Genomic DNA, 13,001 nt, shown 5'->3' with positions numbered 1-13,001 from the left:
GCAAACTGAACATAGAAATTCCGTTCTGCATTTGTTAAATCTCGATATGCTCGCATATAGACGTAAGTTAAATGATTTAATTTTTATACACAAGTTGCTTAATAATGTTATCGATAGTCCTGAACTCCTAAGTAAATTGTTATTCCATATTCCTTCCTACAACTCTCGCCTACGTCCAACTTGTCATGTTAGTTTCCACCGCCAAAATTATAGTTTTTTCACTCCTATTAACCGCATTTGTATTACCTTTAATAACTTACCTCCCTCTTTTGATGTCTTTCATGACTCCTTTCTTGAATTAAAATTGGCTCTTACCCACAACTGATTTAGGCTCATTTATACTTAATCGTCCAATTTTTGTCATATTTATATATTTTGTTTGTTATCGTTGTTATAAATATGTTTTCCTTATTGATACTGTTTATAATTTATAATTATTAATCTGTGATCTAGTTACTTGAATGTTACACTCTTGCCTTCGGGGCGTTAAATATATATTATTATTATTATTATTATTATTATTATTATTATTATTATTATTATTATTATTATTTGGACATTGTTTAGAGCAACGTGAGGGCAGATACCTTGTTTGAGAGTGAATGTAATATGGCAGGATTTAGTTTCATTAATTTTTATTTTCCAATCATTGTACCAGGTTTGAAGACTATTGAGGTGAGATTGCAAGTAATGAGAATCAATTTAGGGGTCATTATGAACAGAAAGGATTGCTTTATCGTCGGCAAATTCTGCTACAGCTGTGTTTAGATGGGTAGGTTGATCGGATGTAAATATTTTGTAGAGAAGAGGATTAGAAATAGCACCTTGATGTACCCCTGCTTTTATTTGAGATATGGTTGAAAGAGTTGTGCGGTAACGTACTGTAAATTGTCGTTCATCAAGATAAGATTGAAAGAGTAATTAGTAGTAGTATAGAGGTAGAATTTGTTTTAGTTTAAAAGAAGACCATCGTGCCATACTCAGTCAAAAGCTTGTGCAACGTTAAAAAAAACAGCAGTGCAATATTGTTTATTTTCAAGTGATGAGGCGACTGTATCTGTTAAACGATTTATTTGTTGGATTGTAGAATGTCTGCTACGAAAACCAAACTGCGTGTTTGGAATAATGTTTATCTTAGCTATGATCGGTTTAATTATTTTTAGGAGTATTTTTTCAAATACTTTAGAAAAGAAAGGCATAAGACTGATAGGTCTATAGGATGAGGGGTGCTCCGGTGGCTTACCAGGTTTGAGTACAACTATTATTACAGAGAGTTTCCACTGCAGCGGAAAGTATGAGAGGCGAAGTATGGAATTAATTATATATGTGAGAACATTAACTGTTTTTTTGGGGGAGATGCTTAGCGATCTCGTATGTGATATAATAGTATATTACTAGAGATAGTAATAGAGATTATAACAGTTTTATAGTGAGAACGAGTTGTTTTCAACTAAAAACATGCAACTATAGAGACACCTTAAACCCATATTAACGCATCAAATAGGCATGGGTCATTCCATGCCAATTTATCTGATGTGCGTGCTAGTTGATTTTCTAAATACCTGAAACTTATATATCCTATGCAGATATTTCCATAACATCGAAAAAAATAATATCAAAAATTGTTTTGGACTTTAGCGATGTGGCCACGTTACTTAATGACTAATTATGATATCGAAATGTAACTTTCACTGAACAATTGTAATTTAAGTGTTCTTTTTCAAAATATTCCTAAACAATATTTTTTTCAAATTTTAAAGTAGCTAACTAGCTCCAGTAATATTAATTTAAAAATGTATTTTTACTAGTGCCAGAAAAACTCAGATAAAAGGGCGCCGTTTTAAGCCTAGTCTTAAGGCAACATTCATTAGTCACCACATATTTCGCTTTTTATCAAAATATAGAAACAAATGGGAAGCAACACAGTAATGTTTGTCTCTATTGTCTTGGTGTGTCCCAGGCTTTAGATTACATGGCATGGAAAAAATTAATTTTGTATTTTTTTTTTCAAATATTGACTGCGAAAAAAACAATGCTACACAAATTATAATAGGTTATTTTTGTAATTAAAAACAATTACATTTGAGTACTGAATCGATTAATAATTATATTACTTATTATTACATATTCCGTGAAGTGGAATTACATTCCACGTGTTTGAATATTATAAAATTAAAGTGCAATATTATAAACACTATAAATAATAAATAAATTTAAAGTATTTTAGGTATTATACTCAATTAACAAAATTTAAACATTCTTATATTTCAAATATTTATTTTTATGGTTCTTCAACTTTTTTCGCATGTATGTGGAACAATAAGAACTTCGCAACGTGTATTTCATTATCTAAAAAGCAAAAGTAACAAATGTTTAAGTGAGGCCCAACAATCATAATTAACTTGTTAATGTACAAACTTGTGAAATTACAATTAAAATTTAATGTGGGAATTTGTGGATTTTTAGCGATAAATTCTCTCACAAACTTGCTTGCTTCGTTACCAAATAGTACACCGTCTCGGTTCCTGTCACGTTCTGTGAATTCATATAACAATGATCTGATCTCTTTTGTACTTAACACTATCTCATCCTGAAAATTGCCAAAGAAAGATTAAATACAGCGTAATGAATTAATAAATTATAGGAGAGTAATGCATGACAGCAAAGGAATTTTTAATTGATAAAAAGTTAGTTATATATTACTTTTTTGTTATCTGTCCTAAAACGTTCTGCCGTAATGATAACCAACTCCATCAACACTTTAGCAAAGGGTCCTGTTTAAGTTTTAATTATATATTATATACACAATTAGAATGTACCTGTTTAATGTGAATATATTTATATTTTTGTCTTACGGTTAGATTTAAATAACATTGACTCTTCAAGCGGCTCAATAGCCATATGAATCGTGTTCAAGATGTTTTGAATTTTCAAAGGTTCGATGCAACGGGTAACAGTATCTTGATATCTATACAATTCAATGAACTCCTCGATTTGTGCTTCGTTTAGACCATTGCCCTATAATAAAACCAAAAATAACAAATATGAGCTAATTGTACACAAATGTCGAAGTATTTTTACATTTTAAGCATTTGTTTAATTTTTAACGATTTCTTAACTAAAATGTTGTATTGAATCTTTAAATTTTGCTTTTGAAACCACTTTTTTGCATACATTTTTGTATTCAGTAAAATTTATATGGCCAATTTTCAAAATTTACAAATAGTAGGATTATGGTTTTTTTGTTGAAAATTCTTATTTTAAAAGTCCTATTCGAGTATTCCAATTTATATACAGTTTCTATTTAATGTCTCATGAGAATCTATTTTTCCTTGCACAAATATTTACTTACTTCCGGTAGAATTTCTAACATGATTGACAAGAATGCCGCTGAGTGAATTATACCTAAAAAAATAAAATTAAGACTGTGAACTTGAAGTAAACCGCTTCCTCACCTTAAATCTAATGTAACCTTTTCTTGCTTCAGTTAAACTTTCGACCTTTGCCTTTTCATCTTCTGTAAGGTGTAATTCTCCAAATAAAGGTGATAGTTGTTCATTAACAAGGCATCTAAATTGCCCATAACGTTCAAGGTGTTCAATGAACTTATTGAGGTAAAGCTCTACTTCAAAAGTCGTCAGCATTGGAACCTAAGTACATTGTTAAAAACATACACGAATATTTTGCAATAATTTTTTTACAACATTGTGATATTTGTTAATATTTGATATGTTTTAGGTTAAATTAGTAATAAAAAATAGTTATTTTAAATCAAATACCCCGATGCTGTCAGATGTTTTATCTTCATACGCTAACGCCAAAAATGCGCTCTTAAAAGTTAAATAATCGTATTCTAAATAAAATAAATAGTATGCAATCAGTTTTGAAAATTAAACATAACAGGATTCAACAAAGCTAGACAAGTTTAAGTTATATACATTCAATTCAATGATTTATACTTCACAAATGTAATTATTTAGACCAATTCAGTAGTTACTTAATTGAGTACTAAATATGTTTAATTTCTAACTTGACTTAATTATACTTTTAAAAAGTGACTTTATGTTCTACACTTTATTTCATTATTAACTAACAAACGAAATAATGGTTTAAAAAGTACATTACAATTTAATATAATGTTAGTAATAAGAACTTGATTGGTTAAGTAAAACGAATACAAATTATGAATATAATCTATTGGTATATTAAAGCAATAACACAACGTTAATTGTCAATAGATGTAACTAATAAATCGCTATTTAAATAATATGTTACTTGAGTGGCGTTTATAATATCTTTCTGGTGTTTTAACTCCAAAATCGTCTTTCATAACTTCTGGGATTCTCCGAGTGTCAGGATTGGGATAATCATACATCTGAATACATTTTTGTATTTGGTCCATATTTAGTCCCGTGCTCTGAAATAAAGTGCAATGACTTACAGCTCAAAACTGAGTACCGAATGATCCCTTTACCGTAAGTCACTCATTTTCTGGGAAATATTATATTACAATAATCTATATATTATACAGATTGGCCCACAAAGATTTGACAAATGAAATAACTTTTGTTCTAGTGAATATTTTTGAGATTTTTATTTTTTAAATAATTTATATTCATGTGCGCTATAAGCACCGTAGTTTTTATTGCACTTACCAGTTTTACTTTATTTAATAGTTTTTTTTATTTTTTTTCAACATAGCCATTTTATTCAAAATAATTTTTTAAAAAGAATTGGTGAAAAAATTTGTATTTTTATTCATCTCTTCAAATGTTATATTCATTTGAAAGTGAGGATGACTGGTGATGGGAGGGGGAGTGCAGTAGAGTAAACCGCGTAGATTAATTTTTATTTACCTACCGCACTCCATCTCCCGTCACCAGTAATCCTCACTTTCAAATGAATAAAAATACAAATTTTGCAAGTGCAATAAAGACCACGGTGCTTATAGCGCAAATGAGTAAAAATTATAAAAAAAAAATCTCAAAAATAGTCTCTAGAACAAAAGTTATTTCATTTGTCAAATCTTTGTGGGCCATCCGGGTATATTTTTAAATCATTTTTATATTTACAAATATATATGAAATAAAAAAAATTTAGCTTTTATTATATTATCCAAAGCGGAACAACTTTTGTCACTTAAACGGGAACGTATATATTTAATTAACTTATTAAAATAAGATTATTTTGCTCTGGTTGAATAACTCTCACAGATAAAACTAACAATCCAATCCATCCTTCGTACCGTCCTAAATTTTAAACACTTAAATAGTAATTGTTTAAGACCGGTTATCGATCAGTCAAGATTTTTTGCAAATTTTTGTTAAATTAAATATTTAATCCAAAATGTATATATATATATATATGTTGCCCGTTAGATCATAAAGTTTTAACGCTTATGTACTTATTATACAGAGCTGTATTATGTCACCTTGCATAAGTATATAATATATAACTATATTCAATTTAAAGAAATAAGTATATTACCCATACTGATACAATGAAATACACGGCACAGAGAATAACAGCAGTCTTAAAATGCATAATAATTTTTAAGTTGGTTGAAATTCAATAAGTACGTGTGGAATAGAACGACTGTTGGCGCTGAAGTCAAAATAACGGATTAACAGTAAAATAAGTACATTTGTCGTGTCTTTTATGGTTTTATTGACTTACGATAAATATTGTGAGTGACACAATTTTATAAACCTTTGTCGTTTGATTGTACACACGATGTACATTTGCTGTTAAGGTGATACTTCATATACAAGACATTTACAATGGTGAAAATTTATATTTTTCATCTAGTTTTCGGTTATTTCGATATTTTATTTAAACACAATTAGTAGCCAGAGCAGTATGTTGAGAGTAGATTATACATTTTATGCAATTATTCACATTGTTTTCAACACTATGTTATATTATGGTACAATATCTAACTGACCAGCTAAATCTATACGCAATGAAGCCAGTACAGTTGGTTCGGGGCATAGTGGGAACGGGGAGGTTACAGGTCACCAGAAATAGTTATAACTTAAAAAGTTAATGCTTTTTAAAGTTCATGTTAGTGCTCTATGCAAAAGCATCTTTTAAGTATAATATACAAGTCAGATAATTTGATGTTTGACATTGGCCGTCGTAATGGTTTATTTGCTAAATAATTAGTGGTGGCACGTGGGACGTAAAAATGAGCAGTAGTCCGAGATGAACGCTGAGGCACTTTGAAACAGAGTAGTGAAACAAGTGCAGACGATTCAATTTTACCATCAATAAACCTAATACAAAGAGTGCGTCTCCGCTCGGCTAAGGATGGTAGGCCAAGTATATTAGCTACAGGCGGACAAGGAATTTTAAGTAGGTAACGAGCAAAGCACAAAAACTTACGCTGGTCTCTCTCTAATAATTGCCTCAAATCATCTGCTGTATGAATGAACGTGTATGCGCTATATACAAAATGTATTAAATATAATTCCTAGATATTCCTAAACGGCATTTATTCGTGCTGTCTAAAGACGAAAAATCCATCATACCTCAAACGTCCCATATTGGTCCAAAAACTAAAAGAGTCTACTACCCCTTCCTCCTCAAAATTGAGAAAAAAAACACAATAAATGTATAATTATTTTTAAACTCCAAGCTATAGCACTCTATAATTTTTTTTAAAAATATTTGAATTAGCATATACGATTTTCTCAAAAATCTGTATTGAAACTTTTTTAAATTAACAAACGATACGTGATTACGAAACATAGGTATTTTGAAAAGACCGATTCAGTTACATAAATTTGATTTTATGTGTTTTTTTCCATTTCTACGTATAGCTATAGAAAATATTATTTATAGTTCATCACTCATATGGTAGTCGCGTAACACACAAGTACCTACGATGCATAGTGCCATGGTGGGTAATTAAAAGAAAACAAATTTTATTAAAATGAAACAGTCGAATGACAAATATAAAATTCCAGGTAGATATGCATAAAATTCAACACCTTAAGTTTCGGTCAATAATTATGTTTTTTTATAATGTATACATAGTGAAAATAAAATAATATTCATAGTTTATAGAAGTCTTATAAATATTAACCAAGTATTTATAATTTAGTGTATGCTATATAATACAATAACAATATTTATACAAATATAATAACTCATAAGACATGATTTCATTAAACATAATCAAGAGTACAACAAATTTACGAAATAGTTATTTTTTTACAGAACTCTTGTTTGAGATTTCCTTGTCGAACACTAAGTACCTCTTTACTCAAATTACAGTTTATTATTTTAAAACAATTTAAACACTGCCCTAAACTGTTTAAGAGACAATATCTAACTTATTCCAAACTGTATGACCAAATATGCCATTAATGATTAAATCATAATATCGGGTAAGATTAATTCATGTTGAGCTAAATTAAATATTACCTCTTAATACAATCAAGAAAATGTTAAAATACCTCAAGACAGTTGTCTTATCCCTATACGTTTTAATTTTTATTTATTATCTATATGCTATTATTTAGCCTCTCCCAACAATCGTCTTTTATAATACATATATCAACGATATAGTTTTATTCTGTTTCAATAAATAATCTTTAGATAAATCTGTGGATTTATTAAATGATGCTTTAAGTTATCTTTCCGTTGCTTTCACTTTATCTTTCTTCACAATGGCTCCTGAATTTTTACACGTAAACAATGCAAAACATCTTAATTCATCCTTCTTGACAATCAAACTATTTAGCCTTCCCCATCAGTCACTTGTCTAGGCCTAAAACTCGATTCTAAATTGAGATGGGTTTCCCATTTCCAATACCTTAAAGGTTTAATTTCCCGTAGGTCAAAACTTTCTTCGAGCCACTACTGACTCTCAGTGGGGTTCTCATCCCACTTGTCTTCTCCTTATTTTTAGTGGTGTTATTCGATCGAAAACTGATTACGGTTCCTATCTGTTTGTCTCCGCCTCCTCTACACATCGCAAAAGACTCAACTCTATTATTTCGTCTTGCCTTCGTACAATTATTAGTGCTATCCACTCTACACCTCTAGCTAGCCTAGAGATAGAAAGTTCCTGTCCTCCAACCGAAATCAGGAGACGACGTCTAGGCGGAAAATTCCTGTTCAAAATTCGTGGTTCCCCTCTCTTAATGACATTTTCTACAATAAATACTAATTGGAGATATGTACACAAAACCCTTCCTATACTCGCTTCTGTCGCGTCGCTTCTTCTATTGCTCCTATTTGTCCAATGACCTACCATTTAAGTTTTCTTCTGCAGATTTATGATACCACATTTCCTGCACTTACGCACATGCCTGAGGTTACCATTTCTTCCAACCTTCTTAATTATACTTCTGAGGAATTTTCGCATTTGCCCCACTTTCTAGATAATTCTCTGTTTAATGATTTTATTTCTTCAAATTTTCCCTACTATTTACTTGTTTTCACCGACGGTTCTGTTTCTCCCAGGTCATCAGGGTTCCTTTTTCATTCCAGCTCTAAAAATTTCCTTTGCTGCCAAATTAGTTGCCCTCTCTTCATCTTTCACCGGCGAATATAATGCTATCATAAGTGCCCTTCAATTTTTTTTTCTCTTGATTTATACAATATTCTCATTGCCTCTGATTCGCAATCTTGCCTTCTAGGATTACTTCCGATCCATGTAACTCTTCATTATCTCCTCTTGTCCTCCTAATCAAATCTCTTGTCCATCGACTCAGTCTTGAAAGAAAATGTTCAAAGTTCCTTTGGATTCCAAACCATGTCGGAATTTTATGCAACAAAATTTCCGATCGTCTTGCCTTTACTATAAAATTTTCTTTGCACTCCTCCCATTTTAAAATTCCTTCTACAACATTCTAAAAGTATCATTCTATCTTGAAAAATAACTAGACGGGCAATACGATTACTCATTACCATGGCATGAATAGTTACAAAACATATATAATACATAAAAGTGATATTATATCGTGGTTAACTTTAACCACAAACAAAAAGATACATTTCCCACAACCCCCATTATTATGCTACTAAAAAAACACTGTACCTAATGACAATGATGTGCTAAATGTAATTTTAATTTTACAGGATGATTACGATAGAATACATCGTCTGTCTACAGTCTATAATAATTTATTGCTATAACATAAAATACCTATGTTTCGTAATCACGTATCGTTTGTTAATTTAAAAAAGTTTCAATACAGATTTTTGAGAAAATCGTACATGCTAATTCAAATATTTTTAAAAAAAATTATAGAGTGCTATAGCTTGGAGTTTAAAAATAATTATACATTTATTGTGTGTTTTTTCTCAATTTTGAGGAGGAAGGGGTAGTAGACTCTTTTAGTTTTTGGACCAATATGGGACGTTTGAGGTATGATGGATTTTTCGTCTTTAGGCAGCACGAATAAATGCCGTTTAGGAATATCTAGGAATTATATTTAATACATTTTGTATATAGCGCATACGCGTTCATTTATTATTTGTAAGTACGGCAGATTTTTTGTTTGAAATAATTTAAATCTATGTCGTTACATTTTAAAACGTTAAATATTGTGGAACACTTGTGTACACAAAAAAAAATGATCCCTTCTTCTTGAAAATCAAGAAAACTTATAAAAAAATTCCCCTAGAACAAACAAAAATTTTATCTTTTCAAGCAAAATTTTAGGGATTTAGGTCTGTAAAATTTGACCGACGATAGATGTAAAAAGGAACTATACAGCTACATATATTTTTAAAAAAAACCAGTACAGTGGGGTCGGGGCATAGTGAGAACGGAGCATAGTTGGGTTGGGGCATAGTGGGGACGGGGAGGTCACAGGTTTACAGGAATTTTTAAATCTGAAAGTAATAAAATCACTTTCGAAAAAACGCTTCCATGCAAATCGGTAGTTAGTATTTTCAAGTCAGTACTGTCCAAACCATGCACAGTATAAACCAGCAAAGTTAAAAAGTTTTAAATTAGGGTTCTGTATTTAAAAATGAGCATCAAAGCGTTTATTTGAAAGTGATTTTATCCGAGAGGACTAGTACAGTAGAGTATTGGCATAATGTAATCAATGCAATGAGGAAACGGAGAGGTCACAGGTCTACAAGAATTACTATAAATAAAAGTGATAAAATTGAATAAAATCACTTTCAAAAAACGCATTGATGCTCATTTGTAAATACAGAACCTTAATTTAAAACTTTCTAACTTTGCTGGTTCATACTGTGCTTGATTTGGACTGTACTGGCTTAAAAATAATAACTACCGATTTGCATCGAAGCGTTTTTTTGAAAGTGATTTTATCACTTTCAGATTTAAAAATTCCTGTAAACCTGTGACCTCCCCGTCTCCACTATGCCCCGACCCAACTATGCTCCGTCCTCACTAAGCCCCGACCCCACTGTACTGGTTTTTGTTTTTTGCCAAAACGTAGTGAACCAAATAACACATATACAATGTCTTGTTAAATTTTGTTGGAATGGTCGACGATTCATGTTTCAATCGTTTGTACTCCATAGTTTAAATTATAATCGCTTATTCTCAATAAAATTAATATTTATGTATTATATACTTCCATTAGAGCAATCTCACACAAACTATTTATACTTCACAGATTATATTATTTCAAAGCTATATTATACTTCTATTTTACTAGATTGACAATGTACAAAATAAAATGTAACTAAAAAAACCTTTTAATAGATCCTTAAAATGTAAAGGGTGGGATAGTGAAACGGGTTTTACCATTTAAATACATTAGAAAATCGCCGTTTTACTGCCTCATCCTGTATATTAATTTCTTGTTATTTTCTAAAGAAAAATCGATTTTCTTACATTTAAATTAAAATAAATCGTATACTGGTACTGTGATGGAGAAAACAACAAATTTTACCTACATATATTACTTATTAGTTAAATATTACTAACGTTTATAGCCACTAGCGGTCGGCTGTTATCTGTTATTTAACAATAACCTTTTATAGAGATTTTAAAAATTGTGTTTTTTTAATAATAGTATAGGAGCAGTATCATAATGTTAAATGTTCACGAGATTTGATCTACTCATAAAATAAAGTATTATCATTTATGACTTAATTATTATTAAAATTTATCTTAATCTGTACATAGTAATAAAATAATGAAATATTTTATACAAAATTAGAGCTACAAGTTGATAAACTAAAAAACTAAAATTAGCACGAAGCAGATTATCTAATATTAGATAATTTAAACAATCAAGCGTGAATCTCTTTAAATGAATAACATTAACAATATGCAAAACATTAGTGTTCCTTTAAAAAAATTGTGTAATATAAAATACATTTTGTGTCGGTATACTGCATAAAAACCAACACTTAATCTGAATCCAAAAAACAACAGCCCTATTTATAATTTGCAGGTAGTTGGACCTAATATACTCATAGTTGACCTTCGGTACGGTAATATAACGCGTGCGATAAAATAACGAGATAACGACAGTGGTTTTGTCGTGTCAGAATCATTAAGTGTCTTAATAAGTATACGGATAGGTTTTTTCCCAATAAATCGTGTATCTACTATAATCAGTTACACAATATTATGATCCTATATTATATTATATCCAATATTGGGTCCTACCCAAACCTAACACGGGCTTCTCACATCTGATACACCGACTTTGTAGTAAAAAAAAAAAAAAAGGTGATTGTGTAAACTTTAAATCAAAAGTGGTACTTGAGCACAATACATAATAGTAACATTCTGCATAGATATACATAAAATACTTTTAATGATTTGATACATTTTTTTTTAAAGATTTTAGGTGTTTTTGTTAAAATATACGCAATCTGCGAAAACACAGTTTTCCGGCAATTACAAAAAAAAACTGTAGTGCCGAATATGTTTTCCGTTTAATTTGTTATGAATACATATGAGTTCTAAGTACTGACAAATTTTCAACTTAAATGTCTTAGAATTACGGCTAAAAAACTAAAAAACTTGAACCCCCCTTAGGAGGGTGGGAAATGAGTTTAACTAAAATATGACACAACTGACGTGTGCGGGCATACAAATAAACATTTCTTATAAATTTCAACTTGATCCGACTTTTTTTCTCGAAATTATAGCCAGTAAAAATTCTAACTTAAAAACTCATACGGTTTTTTTTTGTTTTTTCAAATTTCGACTGTGAAGAAGTCAACTTTTTTAACTTTTACCCCCTCCCCCCCCCTAAAGTACCAACTAGATGAAATTTGTGATATATGAAGTTGCTACTCGAAGGAATTAGTCCAGTATTAAAAAAGTTACAGTGTATACAGATAAAAAAAAGTCCACATCAGAGTAAAACCAATACCTTCTCGCTTTGCATCGAAGCTAAAACTTTGACCTACCTATGTCGTTTTTGAAATGACCGATTCAGTTACATAAATTTAATTTTACGTGTTATATTTTATGAACTTTTGGTAAAATGTTTGCCTAACTAAAATATAGTACTATGGTATACGGTATATAATGTATTCTTTTATTTTCATAATTCTTATTGTAGTAACAATTTTTTTTTTTTTTTTACGTAATCAGTTTGTAATTTATGAATTTAGATAAATTGAATTTGTATTTTTCATTGTGGGTTTATAGCTTCATGGACATTTAACCCCTCCAGAATCCTGTTCCTTCTATTTTACCAAATTCTGTGTTTATTTCCCCTTTGATCTTGAGTACACCGTTGCCCCATTCTATTAATAATGGCCTCTCCGTTGCATCAACTCCTGGGACTTCTTTGCCGTCAATCAAGAGTGTATGACCTCTAAAGGTTAGTTTTTTACCTTTTACCTCTTCGTTAATTTCTGAAACGTTATTAACAATTAAAATGTGATATAAAGGAATGATAATAATTCGAACCCGAGGTTCATGACTTACCACCTATAGTGTCATGGTTATCAAATTGGTGTCTTCTATTACAACTGTCTTCTTCTACTTCATCATCACCATCTTCTTCTTCATCATCATCTTCTTCTACTTCGTCATC

General features: G+C 30.4%; 2 protein-coding genes across 8 annotated transcripts in view; one reads left to right on the top strand and one right to left on the bottom strand.

Moving 5' to 3' along the window:
- LOC126848036 (uncharacterized) overlaps positions 1-13,001 on the top strand; it is a 122,347-nt gene that overhangs the window by 35,132 nt on the left and 74,214 nt on the right. The gene's annotated exons all lie outside the window — the stretch shown is intronic.
- Positions 2,282-13,001, bottom strand: part of LOC126848034 (uncharacterized) — a 91,277-nt gene continuing 80,557 nt past the window's right edge. Inside the window, exons 6-9 of the mRNA XM_050588535.1 lie at positions 2,856-3,018; positions 2,704-2,774; positions 2,431-2,590; positions 2,282-2,349 (exon numbers count right to left, since the gene is read on the bottom strand). Coding sequence (XP_050444492.1) covers positions 2,282-2,349; positions 2,431-2,590; positions 2,704-2,774; positions 2,856-3,018 — 462 coding nt within the window. The remainder of the gene's footprint in view (positions 2,350-2,430; positions 2,591-2,703; positions 2,775-2,855; positions 3,019-13,001) is intronic.

The sequence above is a fragment of the Adelges cooleyi genome, unplaced genomic scaffold, assembly GCF_023614345.1.
Source record: "Adelges cooleyi isolate 19-005CV unplaced genomic scaffold, UGA_ACOO_1.1 ACOO_flye_CR_arks_rails_tigmint_CR_PRNA_16, whole genome shotgun sequence".
NCBI classification, from domain to species: Eukaryota; Metazoa; Arthropoda; class Insecta; order Hemiptera; family Adelgidae; genus Adelges; species Adelges cooleyi.
This window is presented reverse-complemented; position numbering and strand designations above follow the sequence as displayed.